The following is a 24,779-nucleotide window of genomic DNA, read 5'->3' as shown; positions in this document are numbered from 1 at the left end:
GCATGATGTATTTTTCTCATCATGAAGCTTGACATCGTTTGATGTTTTCTAATGAGATAAGAATGTTTAGTATAAGTATTATTAAGTATTAACACAATAATCCCTCAGACTTTACCAGAAAAGTAAAACTTTATGCTTAATCTTAAAAGTATTAACACCATTGTGTGCAAGTTGAGCTTTATTTAAAAAAAACAAAATTAAACACTGCTTAGGATTACAAGTGTAATAAGGGTGGGCACTTAATAGTCTTGGCTTCAGCCTACTCCCTTTTGGTACATATTTATTTTAATATTGTCTATTTTAGCTGATTTTTTTTCCGTAAGTTTGGTGCAAATAATTTGTTGTTACCCTTTTGTCAATTTGTGGTGAATACTGCTTTTTTGGCGCTGTTCCCAAATATACTTAGTTCATTCATTTAACTGAAATAGGAAGTATCTCGCTCACACACCAGCACACACAGGGAGTCATTAATGAGCAAACAAGCAAGCGCTAGCATTAATCAAGCAAATGCTAGCATTAATAGAGCGAACGTTACGTTTCCTCACTTAAACACTTATACTTGGCCAGAAAATTAAAACTTGAGGTAAAAGTGGAGTTTTTTTTAAAATCAAGCACAATTAAACACTGCTTAAGGTGATTTAACTGATATAAAAATTATCGCACGCACACGCGGCGTTAGTGTAGAAAAGTTTTAATTCAACTGAATTTGTGTCCCACAGTAAACTGGTTGGACCATGGGCGGACTTTAAGAGAACAAGGTGTTGAAGAGACAGAAATGTTGCTGCTGAGGAGGAAGTTCTTCTATTCAGATCAGAATGTTGATTCAAGGGACCCTGTGCAGCTCAACCTTCTTTATGTACAGGTACACAAATCACACTTACGCCTGAAGCAATTTGTTTTCATACAAAAAAATAAAAAAAAATAAAAAATTAGGGTGGTCAGCTTACTTATTAAACTCTCAGATACACGTCAATCGCATAGCTGTCACTCAACAAACGGACGACTTGGAGCTGCAACTCTTGGGAAAATGCGACATTTGATTGATTGATTGATTTTATTTTATTTATTTAACTGTAGATTTATAGTTGTTATTTAATTACAGCTCTATACTCTCTAGGTAAGTTTGATTATGTTCTCACAAAAAAAAACTTAGGACAGAAAATGCACCTTTCTTATGAAACCAAAAGAGAAATTGCAATACAGTTCTGAAAAATTGTAATTTGGTTATTTTCCAAGATCGTGCAGCCCTACCATGAACCGTATTTGAGAACCACTGGTATAATTTCTTATGAAGCTGAACGGAATGGATATGATAACAATTTTTGTAGTTATGACAAGAAGCAGGGTCAGCACGGCGGCGCAGTGGTTAGCACGTGTGCGGCACAGTTCTGAGGTCATGAGATCGAACCTTCCTGTGTTCCTGTGTTTCCTCCGGGCACTCCGGGCACTCCGGTTACCTCCCACAATCCAAAAACATGCATGTCAGGTTAATGGGCCGGTTCAAATTGTCCCTAGGTGTGAATGAGCGAGTGAGTTGTCTGTCTCTGTGTGCCCTTGCGACTCGCTGGCAACCAGTTAAGGGATAGCTAGGATGGGCTCCAGGACCCCAGCGACCCTACTGAGGATAAGCGGTGCAGATGATGGATGAATGGATGGATGGACAAGAAGCAGGGTTGCGGACATACTAGAAAATAAAGTGGTCTTATTTGAATGGACACAGTGATTAAAAAGATAATCCTGTAATATGTTTTTTGATGTAAACAGGCCCGTGATGACATTCTAAATGGATCTCACCCAGTCTCCTTTGACAAGGCCTGTGACTTTGCCGGTTATCAGTGTCAGATCCAGTTTGGTGACCATAACGAGACTAGACACAAACCTGGATTTTTAGAGTAAGTCTTATTTTAACAAGAACTCACTTGAGATCAATTCAATTTCAATGCATCTTCATATTTTTTCATTGCAGCTTGAAAGAGTTTCTCCCCAAAGAGTACATCAAAAATAAAGGAGAAAAAAGGATATTTCAAGTAAGAATACACTGCAGGGAAATCATATTTTTTATTTATTTATTTATTTTTTTGCACGGACGCGGCACATATCCGCTTTTTTTGCACCAGACCCAGGCCAGTTTCACTTGGTTTCCGTTTCATGGTCCTAAATCCAATCTTTTGGAATAAGACGCATTCATGCCACCTGCACGTCATTGATAGGCAGCAGAGGTCACTATTCTGCCTTCAGCCAGTCGAGAGAAAGTGAAGAAATAAACGTCCTCGGTGGGAAAAAACAGGAAGTGTCATTAAAACACACACTTGTTTATTTCCATCATCGCATCGTGGATTCTCTTCATGTCGCTCAAGTTCATTCTTAATGCGAAAGTATTCTTTTGTGGTATTTAACAGTATTTACATTCAAATCCCAGCACATGGACAGCATTCAATGGTGGCAAAGCGGGGTTTTAGATTTAATTATTATTTGGGGGGACAATGCTCCGCTGATAAAATCCATTAGTACTTCAGCAAACATGAGTGGATTGCTTGTGTTGTCACGTGTTCTCTTCTGCTCATGTATACCAGTTGTGGCATTCACACAGGAAGATCAAGTCGCTAAAAAGTCACATTTAGTTCAAATTGTGAACAATCTCACAAAAACATTGAATTTCTCCCAAAAATCGAAATTGAGCATTAATCTATGCAATATGAACCTAGTGCTTGGAGCCAAAGTACATTTTCTTTCTCAAGGGACAGTGTGTAATATAAGCAAAAAAAAAAGCCCAAAATATACACATGTATTTTTATACAAACACGCATTTTTTTAAGTACTCGTAGGAAGAGAAATCACTTTTATTTGACACAACAAATGCGCAAAACTGTGAAAATATACATCTTGTGACTTTTGGGGGATTTTTTGTTGCTGCTAATGTAATTTTACTACTTTTTGTCACACTAATTTTTTATTGCACTATAAAAATTGTCCCAGTCTCTAAGCACTATGTTGTAAATAATTTTTGCCTTTTTATTTCGACAGTCTTTTTTCTCTTTAATGTCTTATAATGTCTTTAATGTCGTATATTTGTTTGATTTTTGTTTATCCTTGAGTGCCGTCCCTAATCTCGTTGCATACAAAGTTTCACTTAGGTGATATCAAGAGATATTTACATTGAAAGACAGTACACGGAAAGAGTTATAACAATATACAGTACCTTAACCCCTGACTGCAAATACGTGTCTGTAAGATGTCACCAGTCACTGAAAAACGTGCCACATATCATTGGAAAGTTTAAGCTCTCTGGATTCATTACAAAATATACTTATCATAAAACCATCACGATCAGTCTAAAACAAAATAACCAAAAACTATTAGTCCAGCGTAACTCACCAGTACGTTGCCTGGGCCGTCTGTAAATGTCTGTGAAAATGGCTTTGTTACCTCCAGGACAATCCATAGAATCCAACCGTGTAAAACATTTATTCCAAAACACACGATAATGCAGACAGATAGATAGGAATACACTGAAAACGTTTCTGCTTTTTTGGACGTTGCTTCTTGTAATCGGTTTGTTTTACCACATTATTTCTGTTTACAAATAAACTGACTCATAAAATGATTCCCAATATGTTAAGTTGACACTTTTTTCATTATGAGGGTCTGTTCATGCTAGTTTTATTCAGTTACATTAAACTTGGGTCTTCCTCGACACGTATATTCCATGCGTCTAACTTTAACCTTTACTGCTCGGGCACCCCTTCGAAAAAATGCTCAAATTAGCCCCATCAATGCATAAGCCGCAGGGTTAAAAGCATGGAAAAAAAGTCGCGGGTTAAAGTCCATATTTCATGGTATTCTCTTCTATTTCTTCTCTAACATGAATCTCAACGAGACAGAGCTGATATAATTGTCCGCCATCTTGCTGCTACGGGTAAAAAACAAAAATCTTGTGAAGACTGGGCAAAATAAAATTTAATAAAAATAGTGCAGTTTGGTCACTTTGAGTGTCAGTAGTTTGTATTCTTTGTGCGTTTTAGCACTTGTTATTGGTTGCACTACACAATACAGCGACAACTAGTGGTCAAATAATACAAACAGTCACTTTAAAGATAAAATGACAAATTTTATGTTATCATAAACTGTAAAAGAATTTAATTTGCATTCTCATTTTAGTTATTTCTAACGTTCAGATTGTCAAGATAAAAATTTAAAATAAATAAAACAGTTGAGTAAATACATTTTCAAATTATTTATTCCAGTAAAAAATAAAAACATATGCCAGCAGAGGGGTAATTTGTTGCCATCAAAACTAGAAAAAATTAATTAATTTACGTTGGCGACATTCCTGGCAGATAATCTATCCAATTTAAGTTGTTTTTTTTTTTTTAACTACAATTTTGTAGTTTTCATTCACTTTGCGCATCAAACATACAACGCACGAGCAGGATACGGATGGTTGGATGAATTAATCTGCCCTAAATGTCTAAATATTTAAAAAAAATAAGCGAATCCCTAAGTCAGGGGACCTTTGGCTCACGAGCAATATATGGCTATTACATATGCTTCAAAGATAAAAATTTACTTTTGCACAATTCTCTGTTACGTTCAGAAGTCAAGTGATTTCATCCCGATTTTGGCACTTACAAAGCCGAAAAACATGAACTAAATATTAGGTTCAGCCCAGTATATATAGGGCTCAACTACAGTCAAGGTGTCAATCTAACATATCGCTAAGAAAGAAACCCTTAAAATGGAAGCTCATTAAACTATGTATTTTTACTGTTGAAATACTTTTTGATAAAAATCAATTGATCAAACTGTAAATGAATAAAAATGCCAGGAATATGATTGGGTAAGCGGTAGAGGTGGGCAGATATCTGCACACAGCGCAAGGCACTCCCCTCTCCCTCTCGCTCAGTGCTGTCCGTGCCTGAAGTAAATACGACAATATCCTTCTCGTTTGCAGTATTTTGTGACATTTATACAAAAGAACTTTGCTTGCACCGTGTTTTGAAACCAATATTTAGGACAAAAATTTCGGTCAAAATGACCCTCAGCACTCTTAAGTAACTGAGAGCGGGAGACACATTTTAAGTGATGTATTAGTATTGATATGGGGATATGGCTCTGGTATTATTAATACTTAATAGATTTGATCAAATCATCAAATGACACACAGTAAAATGAAATGTGCTCAAGAATTAGCTTTTGTCTGGAGAGTGCGTTCGGCTGTTTTGTAAAATTTTGTCTTAAAATATATGGTCCTTCAAAAATGCTTTTAAAATATTTTCCTTGTAGGGCCCTTTGGTCATAAAGGTTCTGGACCCCCGCTCTAGGTCATTTAGATCAAAATTATGATATTTTAAATACATGCAAACCAAATGCTTTCTCCAGTTGCTAGAGGCCAATGTTGAGTTTTTTTGTATTTTCTGAATAGTTTGATCAGTTGTTAACTTACTGACTATAATATGCATGGTAGGTGACCATTGTAGGCTGAAAAATAAAGTATCATACCAAAAAATTAAGCTAAAAATTTGGAGTTCACATTTTTATACTGATCCGGCCCCAGAGCCAAACTGAGTTTGACATCCCTGCCTTAGCGGCTATTGTCAAATTCCAGTCAGTGTTTTGTAACATGTTAGTCCCAACCAATGTTCCCTCCAAACTTAAAAAGGTCTGAGCAATCACACAAAGTCTGTAAAAGTCACTTAAAACAATGGTACCAAGTGTGGCAACCAAATCATTAGCAAACATTTACAAAACCTGACATCAAGTTACATTCTGCTGGCTTTCCGGCAATACTACCTAGCTTTTCAATTTTTAATAAATTGGCTTATGTAATATTGAGAAGGTTGCACGGCCCACATGCGTCAGTTATTTTTACAAATATTACATGGGATTTCTGTTTTTAAAGTGTCTTGTTATATAATGTTGTGGATTTATTTAGCTGGTTGCACAATACAGAACTGTATTTAATCACAATTTTTAGTCGAAGTACAATGTTAGCAAAAAGATTGACTGTTACATGCGAGAGCGATCAAAGTGACCCCCAAAAACATGTATTTTTTCTTGCTTTTTTTTCAAGTGTTTTCTAGTTTTCTTTTTTTCTTTTATTTGTTATGTTCTTTTCTCCCTTTTCTTAGATTTTTCCTCTTTTTTTGCTTTTTCTTCTTTTATCCAGATTTTTTTCTTTTTCTTTATTTTTTACTTTTTTCCTTTAATTTTTTGTTTGGTTTCTTCTTACCTAGCTTTGTGACTTTTTCTCCTAGCTTCTCACTTCTTTTTTCTTATTGTGTTCTCTAGTTTCCCTTTTTCTTTTATTTGTTACGTTCTTTTCTCCCTATTCCTAGCATTTTCCTTTTTTCTTGCTTTTTCCTTTTTTCCTGCTTTTTTTCGCCTTTTATCTTATTTTATTCTCTCCTTTTTCTTTTTTCTTTTTGTTTTCTTTTTTTTAATTCATCAATGTTGTTTTAAATGTATTTTTTTCCCCTTTTAACATAAATGTATGCATAATGTTGCATAATAATTAGTATTAAATGGATGAAAGCAACAAAACAATTTGAAAAGCCATTTAGGTACCGAAAAGGAACGCTCTTTTTAGTAAGCCGGGTTGAAAGTGTTGCTTCCCAAAAAATATGTAACTTTGGGCTGCAACATTGACAAACGTATGAAAGGTCACGTAGCTACATTGCCTAACTGAGCAGGCGATAGTAAACCACACTTTGTTCTCCATATTTTAATGTCTTACCAATAAAAAGTAATATAATATTAATATATTTTTTAAAGCAAACTCCTACGTGAAAGGACAAAAGAAAGGCCCCCCATCCTGCTGCGTTCTTCGTAATAATTCGAGGTCCCATGCACGCTTGCTTTCATTTACTCAAAATACCTCCCCTTAGTAAACCGCAGAGGGAACCGTGCTGTTTTTGCTTGCATGCACTGTCTTTCTGGCCTAATTCGCCAGTAAAGTAATTTTGCAATTTCGAGCCTTGATTTCAAGGCGCAGAATAGCTTTTCTTGTGCTAAAAAGGTCTGGGCAGTGCCCAATTGTGCACGGGCGCAGCTTAGAGAAAGCATTGATCCGAAGACTGGTTATTTCTAAAGTTATCATTAATGTTATTGTGAACAATATTAATCTTCTTTTTATAAAAAGAGTAGATACGTGTTTCATTCCAACCTTTCTTCAGGCCGTGAAAATACTGTCAGACATTAAACTGGTCTGTTGAAATGAAACGGTTGGGAACTGCTGCTCGACGACCACAATAGCCAAGTGGACACAAATAAAAATGAACTTCGTGGCTCACATAACTGCGCTTTGACACTCTAAGCCCCGCGACCCAATTTCATCAGCATTCAGACAGCTGTTGGAGCTAAAAACAAAGCAAAACAATGAAATATGAGATACTTTAAAAATATTTTAGACCAATCATAATTTTTTTCAGGCACAGATATTCGGCAGGTCTTGCTTCCCCCGGGGATGTCCTTTTGTAAATGGCCTCATAGTACGCTTAAGATTTTACATATGTAATCTATCATTTCTAACAGGCAAATTTCCAAATCAAATGAAAATAGCAAAAGTTATACCAATATACAAAAATGGGAACAAGCACATTTTTACAAACCATAGACCGGTATCTCTGCTTCCTCAGTTTTCTAAAATATTAGAGAAACTTTACAATAATAGACTAGAACAATTTGTAGATAAACATAAATTGATTAATGAAAGTCAATATGGTTTTAGAGCAAACAGATCAGCAACAATGGTTATTATTGATGCAGTAGAAGAAATCACCCATAGGATAGAAAAAAACAGATACGCAGTCAGGGTATTTATTGACTTAGAAAAACCATTTGATGCCATTAATCATAATATACTATTAAAAAAACTGGAAAGATATGGCATCAGGGGCGTGGCTTTGCAATGGATTATTTGACGAGGAGGAAGCAATATGTAAAAATGGGAGGATTTTCATCTGAATACTTGGACATCTGTTGTGGAGTACCACAGGGTTCTATCCTGGGTCCAAAGTTATTTAATTTATATATTTACGATATCTTTAACGTTTCAAAACTATTGAAAATAGTAATATTTGCAGACGACACTAACATTTTCTATTCAAATGATAACTACCGTATTTTCCGCACTATAAGGCGCACCTAAAAGCCTTTATTTTTTTCAAAAGCTGACCATGCGCCTTATAATACAGTGCGCCTTATTTATGGATCAACATTAAGTTTTCCAACTAACTTGCAACCGCCGACTAGATTTTCCCCCGAACGCCAAGTAGTACGCGGTGGATGCTGGGATTTATTTACCGGCGTTTCATTGGCTAACCAATGTGTCAATCATCATTTGAATTGATCTTTATTGGCTAAAGTTATTCGGAGGTCAAGAGGCGGATCCTTTTTATCATTTACAGACTGCCATTGGCTCAAACGGCAAACAAAGCCTGCAATTGGCCGAAAAAGACGTGTCAATCATCATTTGAATCGATCACTGTTGGCTAAAGTTATTCGGAGGTCAAGAGGCGGATCCTTTTTATCATTTACAGACTGCCATTGGCTCAAACGGCAATCAAAGCCTGCAATTGGCCGAAAAAGACGTGTCAATCATCAGTTGAAACGATCACTATTGGCTAAAGTTATTCGGAGGTCAAGAGGCGGATCCTTTTTATAATTTACAGGCTGCCATTGGCTTAAACAGCGAAACAAAGCCTGCAATTGGCCGAAAATACGTATGCGTATAGCATGTGGCTGACGGCATAGAGAAAGCATTTTTTTCTATTCTGTATTTGTAAATATTGTATTCTCCTGGATTTACTACCCTCACGGATATAAGAGGACATTGCCTGCACATTATTATGAATACAACGACTTCGGTGAGCTACTCCGGCTTTCTATATTATCCCTGTATCTTGTTTCAGACTGAACTCGATGTTTCTGTGATAAGCGGTGCAGATAATGGAGTGTCTATTTTTAAATTCAACTCAATTTCAAGTGTTTATTGTCATATGCACAGTAAAGTTGCGAGCGAAAAAGAAAATAGATACGAAGGAATTGTTATCATTTATTGAATCCCAAGACTTTAACCTTCCGAATGATGGAACGATGCATTTGAGTGACATCTTACGGACACCGCATCCGCACGTGTTTTCGACACGTATTTGCGTCTTTGCAAGCTTTGGGAATGTTAAGGGGGTAATAAGTTGGACTGAACTATCTGACTGTTTTGTCCACGTTCCCATTGTAGCGCCTTATAATCCGGTGCGCCTTATGTATGTCAAAAATAGGACCAAAAACTATTTTTTCGGGGTGCGCCCTATAACCCGGTGCGCCTTATAGTGCGGAAAATACGGTATATTGATTTGGTAACCTGTATTAATCGTGAATTAATTCACCTAAAAGTATGGATGGATGGAAATTATCTTTAAATTTAAATAAAACCAAAGTAATATTCTTTGGTAATAATAATAATATAATAATATTATTATTAATAATAATTTCCTTGTATTGTCATTCTGTGTAACAATGTACACAGAACGAAATGTCGATTGCACCTCACCCGTTGTAGCGAGCCGATGCAGCCGTAGCCAACAGAGGGGCGCCGCCGACCACTTTTTAAGTCTTAGGAATGACTCGGCCGGGGCGCGAACCACCGACCTCCCAGTCTCAAAGCGGGCGCCTTACCATCTCGCAAGGCAAATCAAGATTTAGAAGGAAAAATGGATGGTGCTGCAATAGACGCTGTATCAGAAATTAAGGGGTCATAATAGACAATAAATTAACCTGGAAAACACACATCAGACACATACAAACTAAAGGATCTGAAAGTATTTCAATAATTAATAAAGCCAAATTCATTTTAAACTATAATACATTGTATTTATTATATTGTTCTTTAGTTCTGCCATACTTAACATATTGTGCAGAAGTCTGGGACAATAATTACAAACGTTCACGACAGCCACTTTTAATCCTCCAAAAACGTGCAATTAGAACCATACACAGGGTAGGATATCGAGATGATACTATTTTATTCCTGCAGTCCAAATTATTAAAATGATTTAGTAAAGTTTTTCACTGCACAACTGCTATTTAAGGTCAACGAAAACGTAGTGCCATAAAACAACCGTAAATTATTCATTCGGAAAGAGGGAAATTATAATTCAAGGGGCTGTAGTGAATTCATAATCCCAAAGGTAAGAACCACCAGGAAAAGTATGTGTGTGTCTGTGTGTGGAGTCAAGCTTTAAAACGGATTGCAAGACGAGATCAAACGGTGCCCAACTATTCACTTGTTCAGGTTTAGGTACAAAGGAACATTCCTGGCGGAATACAGAGATGAGGAGGGTGGGGTGTGAGTGGTGCGGGAGATTGGGAATAGTGCGTCTTGTTAACTTTGTGTTATTGTTGCTATTCTTATATCAAAACTGTTATTATTAATATCATTACAATTGTTGTTATATCATTGGCATATTTGGTGGGGAGGATGATGGGATAGGTAATATAAGCATTTGCTTCTTACTACCCTTTTCGAACATATTATGTAACGTTATTTTGTTGTTGAGTTATTGTTTTTGTTCTGTTTTTATTTTGATGTTCGAATAAAGTTTTCATTCATTCAAAAAAAAAAAAGATTTTCTTCTCATGGCATGAGAAATGTTATACTTGACACTTCACTTAATTCATTTAAAGCAGCCGTGTCAAACAAACGTATATGGCTCACGGGCCATAGGTTCCTGACCCCTGCTCTAGGTAATTTGTATCAAAAATTAAGATTTTTCAAATAAATGAAAACCAGAAGCTCCCTAGCTTAAAACACACTTCTATTCTATAGCATATGAATAACCTATATTTTATGTTGACAATTTCTGTGTATCTGTGTGTTATTTGCCCTCATGTAGGTTTCTGATCAGGTGATAGTGTCATAATAGTCTGTGGTTTGCAGCCCTTTGAGACTCTTTGTGATTGAGGGCTATACAAATAAACACGACTTGACTTGACCCTCCGGGCGCTAGAGGGAAGTAAAGGATATACTGTAGTCTCAGCTTCAATAGGCCCAGCCTAGTGGCTTGGCCTGATGTAGTGTAATCTTATTGTGTGCACTGCTAAAACTTCTATTCTGTATTTTGGTTTTATTGATTTCAAACCAGTCCAACAATTAAGGGCGGATTTATTTTTTTTCCATGCCACCATTTTAATTTCCATTGCATCCATGGTTTTGATAATTAGGGTGAGCTAAAATGATAAAGCATACTACTGAAAAACTACGCTAAGCTGTTAAATTGAAATTCTTTTACTGATCTGGCCCGCCTGAAAACAGAAAGTCTGGATCTGGCCCCAGAGCCAGACTGCGTTTGACAGGCCTGATATATGGTCAGTGCATTATTTAGCCCCTGCTAGGTGTAAACAAAAACAATATTGATGTCAAATATAAGAAATAAATATATGAACTATCATATAAACATGCATTCCTTGGATAGTCCTTGGATTGGAAAATTATATTTATTTGACCAAACATGAGCCTCACCTAGAGAGAACTGTCATCTTGCTGCTATGGGTACCCAGAAAAAACAAAACCTCACAAAAGGCTTGGCCAAAAAATCAGAAGAAAATTTGTACTGTTTGATCACTTTTAGTCTCTGCAATTTGTATTCTTCCTCCTGGTTTTAGAACGCCTTTTTGTTCACACGACACAATAGAGCGACATCTCGAGGTCAAATAATACACACGGTCCCTTTAAGTTTCCTAATTTCTTGTTAATGCAACTAATCTTCCACACGAAGTAGCTATTTCAAGACTTTTGTGATTTTGCCTTGTTTTTTTTACCCAGGCTCACAAAAACTTCCAGAACTTGACAGAGATTGAGGCCAAAGTCAGCTATGTGAAGCTTGCAAGGTCTCTTAAAACGTATGGAGTGTCGTTTTTCTTGGTCAAGGTAAGAACACAATTGCTTTGGTGTTTATTGTAATATTATATTATCTTTGTATTTATCACAATTGAATATCCTGTAGGAGAAAATGAAGGGCAAAAACAAACTGGTACCACGCCTTCTGGGCATCACCAAGGAGAGCGTGATGAGGGTTGATGAGAAAACAAAGGAGGTGATTCAAGAGTGGAACCTGACAAATATCAAACGTTGGGCTGCTTCACCCAAGAGTTTTACTCTGGTGAGTTCCTTCTCATACAGAGTGTTTGTAAGGTGCTTGAAAATGTTTGAATTTTCATGTTGTGTTGACAAGGTCAGGAAAATGCTGGAATTTTGAGTGAAGTGCTTGAAAATGCTTGAAATTGTTGCCACTTCCATGTTTCTTGTCAGTCTGACTCTATAGACCACACAATAAATGAAGAACAAGTGTGTGAAAATGACGGCAGCACGCCAGTTCTGGTGGCTTGTCATTATTGCGTTGTTTGGTCGCACCCAAGAGGACAGCTCTCTTAAGAGACCCAGCTCTTTTGGCTCGGCTCATTGAAAAGAGCAGGCTCTTTAGGCTCCCAAACGGCTACTCAGATTTTTTTTCCTTTTTTTCAATGATATTTTATCAATCATAATATAAAACACTATGGACCAAATTAATTAGTAATTAGCAATTCCACATGCTTTGCAGTGGATTGCTGAAAAACACCTGAAATATAAATTAAAATATTTACAAACCTACAAAAATAAATTGTAAAATACAAAACAAGATTATATTTTCTACACCGAACAACAATAAAAACAATAAAAAAAAGTTAGTATCTCTTAAATGCTATAAATGAATGCAAAAAAAAAAATGCAATAAGTAAATGTACTACTCACAATTCTATTTTAACCCATTTAGACTCCGATCCTCTAAAAATAAATATAGAAAATAAGCAAAACAAAAGCAAATTCTCTAAAATTGAAAGATTCAATGCTTTCTGCTTCGGCTTGGCTAATTTTACTGCTTTTATACATTCAGTGTTTTTTTTTTTTTTGTTACTGCCTATAAAGCCCTTTCCGTGTTTGGAAACAAGTGTGATGTATTGAAGCTGGACGTGCATTGATTAAGCAGAATGGCAGAATTCCCCTCAGTTTATAGCAGCCCGTTAACACAAATGGATTGTAGATCATTGATAGAAACGGCTTAACATAACACAAAATATGTGCTAGCAGCAAGATAGCGACTTTATTTTGGTTATCAAAGTCAACAACCAAACAAACGTTCTTTTGATCGGCGCTGGATTTTTTTTTCCTATGACGGTACTTGAAAAATGGAAAAATTAGCATTGAAAGTGCTTGAAAAATTGTTTTAATTTGGCCATGAAAAAGGTGTACGAACCCTGTAATACAGAGGAAAAAGCCAGGAGGAAAAAAATGATAGTTTGATAGATTTGACTTTTAGTATCTGCTGATAAAGTGTCTCAATCCGATATCTATATGTAGGTCTAACCACTTTTCCTCTTATGCATTTATGAACATCATATGTATCGATATAGACATATACCGTAAAAGTCGGGCTATAGAGCAGACATGATTATAAGCCTCACCCAGTACATTTTGTACATACTGTACATAAGCCGCACCTGACTAAAAGCTGCATGTGCCAACATTGAAACATGAAATTTCATTTCAAAAGTTATTGAAAACGTCTTTAAAAGTATTTAATTAACCTTGCTCTACGCTGTAGGAACCTTGAATAGAAATCAACCATGTAAAATATTTATTCCAAAACACACGAAAATGCAGACAGATGAATCCGCCTGAAAAATTTGTGCCTCGTTGTAAGTTGCCTCTTGTAATCCATTGGTTTTGCCACATTATTTCCAGTAAGAAATAAACAGGGGGGGTTTTGGGTTTTTTAAGGGTTATTATTCTATCTTCGTTATTCATTATCCATTATCTGTTATCGGTCAGTTCATAATACGCTACAAAGCCTAGGAGCCGGGACACTTACTCTCAGCCAAAAGGCCAAGCTAAGGTCCTAGCCCTAAAGCCTTGCTGCGATCATTGCGAATGCACTGTTCCCGGAGGTACTTCAATACCGGGCCGATGCGTGGAGTGGACAGAGCAAGCTCTTATTCCATCTCCAGACTTGTAAAATTATTCCTAATGTGGTAGTTAGCCTTCCCCTTTTGATTGACACATTTTCCTTGATAAGGGGCCTGTTCATGCTAGTTTTATTCATGCTCAAAGCGCGAAGTTACATTAAACTTGTGTCTTCCTCGACACATATATTTCACCCGTCTCACTCCTACCTGTACTGCTAGTGCGGCCGTAAGAATAAAATGCATAAATTAGCCGCTTTGAGTGCATTAATCCAAGTAGCCAAGATACTTTGTAAAATATTATTTCCATGGCCTGGCCACAAAGCCACACTAGAGACAATAGTTGTACTAAATGTGTCATTGTCCATATGTGCTTTAACATATATGAGCAAGTCACTGAAAAATGTATAGTTTTGTCGACACTCAAAATAAGGAGAGAAGAGAAAATAGAGAACAGGAGAGTATTGTACAAAAAAAGCCCTCACAATGCCAAATTCCAAATTTGTTCTTAAAGCCTTCTCCTGAGCGCTTTCTCTTTGTGATAAAGGGCTACACCAGGGGTCGGGAACCTATGGCTCTTTCTACGAGTATCTGTGGCTCAGAGACAGATTTGAATGCATGCAAAATTTCTCCATCTTGTCCAAAACTTGATTTGTCTATCCTATTAAGTTACACGCAAAGCCAAACCGAAACTTACTGGCAACTGAGTACTTCGCAGTATATATATGGCACGTTTTTCACTACAATTTACAGTCAAGGTGTCACACAAAAAAATGGGGGAAAAAAACTCGTTTTAGCTGTACAACGGTAAAGAATCCTTTATATAAAAGTTCACTATGTAATCTGTGTTCAGTGTTCAGATACCTTATGATGAATCCACAGAACTGTAAATACGCCAAAACACCGGAAGAGAACTTAGTCATTTGATTGGGTGAGTGGGAGGGATGGGTGGAGCTATGCAAAAAGTACAAGCACTCCTTCCCATCTCTCGCCAAAGGTAAGCACATAAGGCTCCCTATTCTCAGAATGTTGTGACGTTTTTACAAAATAAATGCTTGCATCTGGTTTTGAAACCAATATGTATGATAAAAAAGGGTCAAAAGGAGTGTAACCGATCTTGAGTCATTGCAAGAAAAGTTTAAAGTTTAAAGTGGTATGTTTGTTGATTTTGGGACAGGGGCTCTGGCATTATTCTCTTTTCATAATTTTTATCAAATCATCAAAAATAAATGTGCTGAAGACTAAGCTTTTGTCTGGGGCGCGGGTTTAGCAATTTAGTAAATTTGTCTCATAATATATGGTGTGGCTCTTTCCCAAAATAAAATTAATATTTTTTGCTTTTATGGCTCTTTGAGTCAAAAAGGTTCCCGACCCCTGGGCTACACAAATAAACATGACTTGACTTGAGTTGACTAAATGTTCTAGGTTAAAATAGGTCCGTCCTAAAGGGTGCGGTTATCAAAGACCAACAAAATTATTCACAAGGATGTAAACAGTGCATAATGATCCAAATGACGAACAAAAGAGAAAAAAGGAGAGCATGAGAAAGGAAGAGAAAAGAGAGAAACAAGTAAAAAAGAAGAAACACAGAAAAAGAAGAGCAAGATTGAGAGAGAAAAAAAGAGGGAGAAAGATAGAAAATAGTGAGAGAAAAGAAAAGAGGGAGAGAAAATAAGAGAGTGGGAGAGAAAATAGAAGAGAGAGAGAGAGAAAAAAAGAAGAGAGACAAAAAAGAGAGAGAGAGAACACAGAGTGAGAGAGAAAAGAAAGGGAGAGAGAGAAAGGAGAGAGAGAGAAAGGAGAGCTAGAGAGGAAGAAAAAAGTAGATAGAGAACAAAGAGAGAAATGACAGAGAAAGAAGTAGACATGCAAAGAGAGAAAAGAGAATGAGAGACAAAAATAAGAGAGAGAGAAAACGTAAAAGGAGAATTAGAGCGAGAGAGCTTCAGTTGCTTTGTAATTAGCGCCTAGCTTTGGCAACTTCAAGTGGACATGTTTCAAACTGCAGGTCATTTTTCTCTTGCGCTACTTTCAGCATTGTCTCGCGGGTCCGATTAAATATTTTGGTGGGCCTGATACAGCCAGCGGGTTGCATGTTTGACACCTGTGTTCTAATCGCACAAACGTTTCCACACAGGCGTTAAGTGTTCACTATATTTATGTTTGCACCTGTGTGAAACGTTCAATGTGATTTGAGTCTCCCATCTGGAGAAACGCAGGCATTGCTGCAAAATAAGAAAACATTTTGGTTGGCGTTACCCTTTTTAGAATTACATTTTGAATATTTACGTTGGGCGGGCTTTGCACTAATTTAAATCAAATTTTTACAATCATTGCCAGTGATTTTTTTTAGGCTGCAACTAAAAATGATTTTAATGATCGATGAATCTGTTGATAAATCTATGAATCGTAATTCTTAAAGACATTTTTAATATCGTTCTTATTCAAATATTGACGCTTTGGACAGATAGAAAATGTTGCACAAAACAACAGAACATTCTATAATACAAAACAATAAAAAAAATGTTGCGTTTGACACTTAACAATAAACAAAAATACTTACAAAGACATGCTATTCATCTGCAAATACTGTATGTTAGAGACATTTTTCCTCCCACCTTATCAAAAAGCATATAATGTTTGGACTGTTCATACAAAACAAAAAAGAAAGCAATACATTTCGTTTTATGTGTAGCAAAAAAAAAATTATCCACAAAAAATTTATCAAAACTGTAAACCCACTTTTAAAGTTTTGCCAACAATTTTTTTTGTTAAATCTTTTAATATGATAAAAATTTCCAAGACGAAAATGATATAGAATATTTGTAACAAATCTACCGCTTATGTGGAGTTAAAAATGTCATCGTGATTGTTTTTATTTTTACTCTGTTTATTTTATTAACATATTTTCAGATTTTTTTTTTTTTTTTTTACTGTACTTCTCCAGCAATTTCACATTATAAACATTATAAACTTTAACTGTCAAAAAACAAAAAAAAATTAAACTTTATTTGTCAATTTAGTTTGTAATGATGCAATTAAATAAAAAAAGATTGAAAAAAAATATTGAAAAAAAATCTTTTCATGTACTCAGTCTTGACACTCTGCCGGACCAAAGTGGTACTATCTCTCCGTGTCACAAAATTTGGTGCATTATTCACATTGATCTAATGTACTTAATGGCTTATAAATCACATGATACAATGAATCGATGATCTAAGTAGTTGCCAAATCTTCTAATAATCAGTTTTAATCAATTTGATCAATTAGTTGTTGCAGCCTTAGTAATAATGTTGCCAATTAAAACATTTTCCCTATTATAATCAACTAATTTTATGTTGCACTCATACATCAAAAACATTTTAATTGTTGTTGTTTCTTCTCATTGTATTACCATCATTTTTAAATTAATTATGCAACTTTTAGGATTTTGGAGATTATCAAGATGGTTACTACTCTGTGCAGACTACAGAGGGAGAACAAATAGCCCAGCTTATTGCTGGTTACATCGACATCATTCTTAAAAAGGTAACACACATTAGGGTTGCATTTGACTTTACTGATCAGCCATTTCATTATTTCCTTTTAATTTTTGGATTGGACAAATGTGATTCATTTCCAAATTTGTTAATCATCTTTTTATCATGGAAAAAAAATAATGTTTGGTCTGCTGTTTAATGCAATTTTTTTACTTTTGTAATAAGAATATCATATAGTATTTTTAAGCACTAAATTTGATATTTTGCTTTGTAGTAATTTTGTAGTATTTTTGAAGTATTTCTGTGGTAGTATTTTTTGTAGACACATAAAGGGACAATGGGGACAATCTAGGCTTGAAACACACTTATGTTCTATAGCTTATGAACGTACTGTATATTTCAGGTTGAAAATGTCTGTGTATTGTTTTTTTATTGCAACATCCATTGCAGCTTGGTCATCCTTCTCAAGGTTTCTTCATTTTGTTCATGTTGAGGTTTTAGAGTTTTTCCTTGCCCTCATGTAGGTTTTAGATCAGGGGATGGTGTAATGATAGTCTGCAGTTTGCGGTAATTTGTGATCTGTGCAGCCTTTTAAGACGCCTTGTGATTAAGCGCTACACAAATAAACATGACTTGACTTGAATTGCACCCAAAACATGATTTTATTAGTAGTGTTTGGTGTATTTGATATCATAGCCCACACTAAGCAGGTAGGACCTGTGTGAAGCACATTGTAAAGCGCTTTGGGAGGTTTTCAGTGAGAAAAGCGTTATACAAATGCAGTCCATTTACCATGACTAAAGTGAAAATGTATTAAGTTTTGACCATTGTGTCAGCAAATGTTGCAAATATTATAAATTGTTAGCAAAGGTGTAAATATGCATAGATTACAAAAGGTGAATGGCGTTTTATGCCATGCAATATTTTAGAATGAGCCTGAAAGGTATATTTATTTTTTAGTAGCTCTCGTTGGTCGAGAAATGGGAACTTTACTTAACATGAAGCTCACCTACAGGGAGTTTACATAATTGTCCACTGCAATAGGTAGCCTCAAAAACCATAAGCCTTGTGAAAAGCTAGGAAAAAAATAGAAGAAAATTGGTGCAGTTTGGTTACTTTAAGTCTTCATAATTAGTATTATTCCTTGCGCTTCGAAGCGCTCGTTTTTTCACAATACTGCAACATCTATTGGTCAAATATTACTCAGTGTCCCTTTAATATTCACCTCGTTACTCCTCTCTCTGTTTTTTAATGGGATCTGAACAAGCCACATAACAACTATTAGTTTTTTCTTTGTTTTTGTCTGTTTTTTTTGACAGAAAAAAAGCAAAGACCACTTTGGACTAGAGGGGGATGAAGAGTCAACCATGCTGGAGGACTCTGTGTCCCCTAAAAAGTATGTTAGTGTTCTAATGTTACAGCTTACATTTTTGGCATCTGTTTCTCTCAAACATGTACTATCATACTATGCATTGAAATGGGCATGTAATAATAAATGAAGGGAAAGGGGAAAATATTTTTTTCAGAAACGGTTCCGTTGAGGTATTTGAAATCTTTGAAAATGCCTGAATTTTAATATTGTTTTCAAGGTCAAGAAAATGCTTGAATTTTTGGTGAAGTGCTTGAAAATACTTGAAGTTTTTGCCATTGCTATGTTTCCTGGCAGTATTACCTAGACCTTGCAATTAATTAAGAATAAAAAAAAACTAATTTAATATTATCAATAATATTAAAAAATTATGCATCAAACTATTTAGTAATTAGTCATTTGTTATGTTTGGCAGGAGATGCCTGCCAAACATATGAAATATAAATAGAAATATTCACATATCTACAAAAAGAATTAGTAAAAAACAAAGCGATATTAGCATTTTACACACTGAACAGCTGAACAACACGAAATACCCTAAAAATGCAAAACAGTAAAATATAAATTAAGAATATTAACACTTCTGTTATAAATAAATGATCAAACCCCCCCCAAAAAAATATTTTTAATTCTATTTTAACCAATTTAGACGGATACTGTAGGAAAATGCACTAAAAATATTTATTATTTTAAGTAAACCAAAAGTAAAAGATTCAAATTCACCGATTGAATGCACTCTGCTTCGGAGGAATTTATATAATTAAAATTAGTTTTTGCATGTAATACTTTCTTTCTCTTTTATTTGTCTTTTGTATTGAAACAAACAAGTGTGATGTAGCCAAGCTGTGCTTGCATTGTTGAAGTAGTAGGCAGAATTCATGTCAGTTTATAGCAGTCCGTTGACATAAAAAGATTATAGATCATGGATAGGAACAGCTCAAAATAGCACAAAGTATGTGCTAGCAGCAATATAGTGACTTTATTTTATTCATCAAAGTCAACAATAGGAAAAAAAATATTCATCGGCAGGATTTCTCCCTTTGAAGGTAATGGAAAAGTGCTTAAATTTGGCCACGAAAAGGTGTACAAACCCTGAAATGCAGAGTAGATTATTCCCATGCTTTTGTTACCCCACTCTAGGTCAACAGTGTTGCAGCAGCAGTTCAACAAAGTGGGTAGGGTAGAGACGGGCTCAGTGGCTCTACCGGCCATCATGCGCTCCGGAGCCGGCGGTCCAGAAAGTTTCCAGATGGGCTCCATGCCTCAGGCCAAGCAGCACATCACCAGTGGGCAGATGCACCGAGGACACATGCCTCCACTGGTAAAACCATCCCTAAGCGCACCAGGCAGTAAATGCTTACATACATACGATGTTAACTCGGTGGTGGGCTGTGAATTTCACACTTAAGCCTTCAGTAGCGCTATGTCTGACCCATAGTCCATCCCCCAATAAGAATTGTATGGCTGTGAAACCTTTACTGCTGTTATAGCCACGACACATATAAAAAGCATCAATAATAACCTCATAAGATTGCAATATTATTTAGGAATTTAGCCACATTTTACTCACTAAAAACTCTTTTGTTGTACACAAAGTCCATCCTCTTTTCTTTCTCTAATTAGTGGACAAGTGGTAATGTAAATCTGTGTTTTTCTCAGCAATGAGAGGAATAAGCTCTAGATATTTCCTTTGTTTTCAGTTCCAGCGCTTTTGTCGTGTTCCCGGAATGAAAGTTCTTGCTTGCCCCTGGCTGTGGCTGGCTTGCTAGGTTCAAAGTTGTCCGACCTTTCTTAATGATTTTCAGCTTTTCTTGAAAAGTCTGTCTTGAAAATCAGTGTGACAGTTTTGGAAGTACAGTCTATAACTAGACAATCATTCTTCTTCGTCCCTTTCAAGTTTAATGGAGGTGGGAACCATCACTCTGGAGCAACACCGTCCCCCAGCCAATCATAGTTTGTGAAAACGCTGATATTTCCACGCATCAGCTTGAAGGCCCTGGTTTTGCCAACTCGAAATCTGATTGGTTAAAGCAAGTTTTTTTTTACACTTATTTCATGGTACAAGGCCTGCAGAACTGATTGTTAAGGTCTCCAGCTAAATTATTGACACCCTGGCAACAAATAATAGCTTAAATGTGATTAGTTAAATGTTTTAAGGGTTATTGTTCTATCTTCGTTATTCATTATCCATTATCCGTTATCGGTCAGTTCATAATACGCTACAAAGCCTAGGAGCCGGGACACTTACTCTCAGCCAAAAGGCCAAGCTAAGGTCCTATCCCTAAAGCCTTGCTGCGATCATTGCGAATGCACCGTTCCCGGAGGTACTGCAATACCGGGCCGATGCGTGGAGTGGACAGAGCAAGCTCTTATTCCATCTCTGGATTGCAAAAATCAACTTAGCCAAAGGCCAAGCTATGTGAGGTTTGAACAACCACCTACTTTTTTTTTTGGTTTGAACAAATTTATTGACACTAAAAACAGAAAACAATCATGACAATCTCAACAGCAATTAAGCACATTCACAATATTATATTCCAATATTACGTTTTTAACAGCAAACACAAAGTGAGGTTTGAACAAACCTTCTCGAAAATCAAACATATTCACAATTTCATTATATAACATCTTTGTTAGTGTCAATAGATCCGTCCAGGCCAAAGTCGATTGTCCTCGGTCTGAACAAATCCACCGACACCAACAGCAGCAAAACACAGCCAGATTCAGATTCAGATTCAGATCTACTTTATTGTCATTCTAGTACACGTGTATACAGAACGAAATGTCGATGCATCTGACCCCCACAGTTTCCTTGAATGTACAGATATAAATAATGTTGTATTGTATTTTGGCTACGTATAGTATTTTACCATAGTGCCGATAGTGCAAAAAGAGTAGCTAACCAGATGCGCAAAATGGGCAGTCAGGTTAACAAGTCAGGTACACAGTAACATTAACACTGTAAGCCATCAAGCATATTCACATTTTTTTTTATATTTGACAATATGACGTGACGATATGACGTTTTAACATTTTTTCCTGACATTTTCAACATCAATTAAACAATTTCAGAGTTATTTTCTTTTAACAGTAGTTAACCAGCGTGTAAAAGGCAATACTATTGTGCAAGGGCATAGCTCTGCCATCCCACCCTCCCAAGCAGCATTCTTCCAGTCCTCTGTGTGGGTCCTTTCCATTCTGCGTGGGTCCTCTCCCTTCTGGGTTCCACAACCCAGGCCGTTGCTGCCGGGACTCCCACAGTGTAGCTCCGGCTCCCCCCTCCGGGTGGGTACACACCTACACTTTACTGAAGGACACAGTCCAAAAATCACAGCCGTCAAAATAAACGCAAATTGATATAGGTAGTTAAAATGTGTTGCAGACCTGCAGATTCTGGGTGCCCGTTGATAGTAATCCAAGGAAAAAAAGTGTATATTTCCAAAGATGAGGGTGGGAAAAATATATATCCATTATTTTCCGTCGTGTCCACAAAAACTCACCTTGACCGGTCCCCACTTTCCCATCAGCGTTGGCGTTTGCTCCGCCCCTCTTTTTTAATTTGCTAGTGCAGAATAAGTGTCTCAAATAAATACAAATAAATACATTACAAAAATATACAGTTGCAAATACATATTTACAAAGAAAGACGGTACATCAAGAGAGTTTTCAAAGCTTTAATAATAATATAACTTTCATCTTAAACCGTGCCTTTGGGAGGTAACCTCACACTACTAAAAAGACGCTCGCATTCCTGCAAATTAGTCTGTTAAGGAAATAAAATCCGTAATCGTATGGAGGTGCAGGCAGATCCTTTGATTTTTGCATTTCGGAGATGGAATATGAGCTTGCTCTGTCCACTCCATGCATCGGCCCGGTATTGCAGTACCTCCGGGAACGGTGCATTCGCAATGATCGCAGCAAGGCTTTAGGGCTAGGACCTTAGCTTGGCCTTTTGGCTGAGAGTAAGTGTCCCGGCTCCTAGGCTTTGTAGCGTATTATGAACTGACCGATAACGGATAATGGATAATGAATAACGAAGATAGATCAATAACCCTTAAAAACCCCCACTTTGAGGTGGACGTGCAGCTTCTGGTCAAGGCTTTGATGCCAAGTCCTTAGCTTGGCCTTGATGCTAGGTCCTTAGCTTGGCCTTCTTGGCCTTGCTTGGCCTTTTGATGCTAGGTCCTTAGCTTGGCCTCTTTGATTTTTGCATTTTGGAGATGGAATATAAGCTTGCTCTGTCCACTCCACGCATCGGCCCGGTATTGCAGTACCTCCGGGAACGGTGCATTCGCAATGATCGCAGCAAGGCTTTAGGGCTAGGACCTTAGCTTGGCCTTTTGGCTGAGAGTAAGTGTCCCAGCTCCTAGGCTTTGTAGCGTATTATGAACTGACCGATAACGGATAATGGATAATGAATAACGAAGATAGATCAATAACCCTTAAAAACCCCCACTTTGAGGTGGACGCATCAGGTTAGCACTGCTCGTTCTATGCGATTATACTGTCATTGGCTTCGTTTTAAAGAGTATTGTTAATTATTAATTTTTCAATTCTAACAATTTTGACATAGAAGTAAAGCAGCTGAGTCCTGCCATGACAGGGCATAATACCGGCGGGCGGAGACTTAACTGCGTAAGATTCTTGCTCAAAGATGTTGTGGCAATTTCGGAGGGAATGTCAAGGCAGGATTTTATTAACAAGTTTGTTGAAAAGATTCTGAAGTTTAAAAAGGAGGAGGTACATGCTGTCATAAAAATGCCTTCTGGCAAGGGCTTTGATGTAAGTTTTGAAACAGCGGCTCTTTATCAAGAGTTTTGGAATCGCTTTGAGGGAGTGAGACCCCAGTTTTCTGGATTTACAGTGGAGAAGCTGACTGATAATACTAACAAAATTGTTATTGTTAGAATGTTTAGTGAAATAGTCAGTGCTGAGGACGTCTGTTATTGGTTGAGTAGATACTGCTCAGTTAAAGGCCAGGCTATGAAGGTGAGGTGTGAGAAAGGCTATTGGAATGGTGCCTGGAGGGTACCTGTCCAACTACGCCAAGATCCTCAGGGCTTTCAGGGACTAAAACAACTCCCGTCGACTATATTCCTGGGGGAAAACCATGGCTTTATTCATTATCAAGGGCAACCGAAACTCTGTCGCAAATGTGGTGAGCATGGGCATTTGGCTGAGGTATGTGATCGAATTTTTTGTGGAAAGTGCAGAACAATTGGACATTCCTTTGAGGAATGTACCAATAGCAGAAAATGCAATCTCTGTGGAGAAACGAATCACCTCTATAGAAACTGCCCGAAATCGTTTGCTAACAAATTGAAAGCTGGGAAGGCAGTTAACAAAGACAACAAAGACAATGAAATGATGTCAGACAACATAGATAATGAAATGAATAAATGTAACAAAGACAATGAAATTAATAAAGTTATGGAAATACAAAATGAAAATGAACAAGAAATGAATGAAGTTATAAAAATACCCAATGAAGATGAACAGGAAATGAATAAAGTTATGGAAATACCCAACGAATTTGATCAAGAAATGCACAAAGACAATGGACAAGACAAACAAATTGAAAAAACAGATGTCCCTACCAAAAGCCTTGGAGGAGAGACCAGAGAATCAAATTTGAATCAGGAAGAACCTGGGAATTCTAATTCGATTTCTCATAAAATACATGAATTTGGACATGTCAAACAAATAGAAAAGGCAACTGCCAGTCCAAAAGCACATATTGATCAGGAAGGGCCTGGAAGGGAGTCCGAATTAGCAAATTTGTTTGCTACGCCACTGCCGGGATTTGAAGAAGACAAACAAGTCGAAAAGGCGAACGACTCTCTAAAAACCCATAGGGGAACTGGAAAGAGGGGTAAAAGTAAGACCAAATTAGGAGCGGTGAAAACACAGGAAACAAATAGAAGAGATTTAGAAGAAAG

General features: G+C 36.7%; 1 protein-coding gene, 1 non-coding gene and 3 pseudogenes across 3 annotated transcripts in view; 3 read left to right on the top strand and 2 right to left on the bottom strand.

Moving 5' to 3' along the window:
* The window catches only part of tln1 (talin 1), a 165,364-nt gene that overhangs the window by 35,321 nt on the left and 105,264 nt on the right, over nt 1-24,779 (top strand). For both annotated transcript variants that reach the window (XM_088355364.1, XM_088355363.1), the window contains 8 exons: nt 720-862; nt 1,765-1,892; nt 1,967-2,027; nt 11,819-11,923; nt 12,000-12,155; nt 17,419-17,520; nt 18,791-18,867; nt 19,981-20,161. In XM_088355364.1, coding sequence (XP_088211490.1) covers nt 720-862; nt 1,765-1,892; nt 1,967-2,027; nt 11,819-11,923; nt 12,000-12,155; nt 17,419-17,520; nt 18,791-18,867; nt 19,981-20,161 — 953 coding nt within the window. The remainder of the gene's footprint in view (nt 1-719; nt 863-1,764; nt 1,893-1,966; nt 2,028-11,818; nt 11,924-11,999; nt 12,156-17,418; nt 17,521-18,790; nt 18,868-19,980; nt 20,162-24,779) is intronic.
* Nucleotides 13,956-14,151, bottom strand: LOC148351221 (U2 spliceosomal RNA). The gene has a single exon (XR_015847154.1). It is a non-coding gene; the product is annotated as a U2 spliceosomal RNA (small nuclear RNA).
* LOC148351220 (U2 spliceosomal RNA) lies at nt 21,143-21,259 on the bottom strand (annotated as a pseudogene).
* Nucleotides 22,652-22,741, top strand: LOC148351219 (U2 spliceosomal RNA; annotated as a pseudogene).
* LOC148351218 (U2 spliceosomal RNA) lies at nt 22,977-23,136 on the top strand (annotated as a pseudogene).

Source organism: Urocampus carinirostris, chromosome 16 (assembly GCF_059441175.1).
Source record: "Urocampus carinirostris isolate Australia breed hairy pipefish chromosome 16, RoL_Ucar_1.0, whole genome shotgun sequence".
Taxonomy (NCBI): Eukaryota; Metazoa; Chordata; class Actinopteri; order Syngnathiformes; family Syngnathidae; genus Urocampus; species Urocampus carinirostris.
The sequence above is the reverse complement of the archived record's forward strand: the minus strand, read 5'-3'. Positions and strand labels throughout refer to the sequence as shown.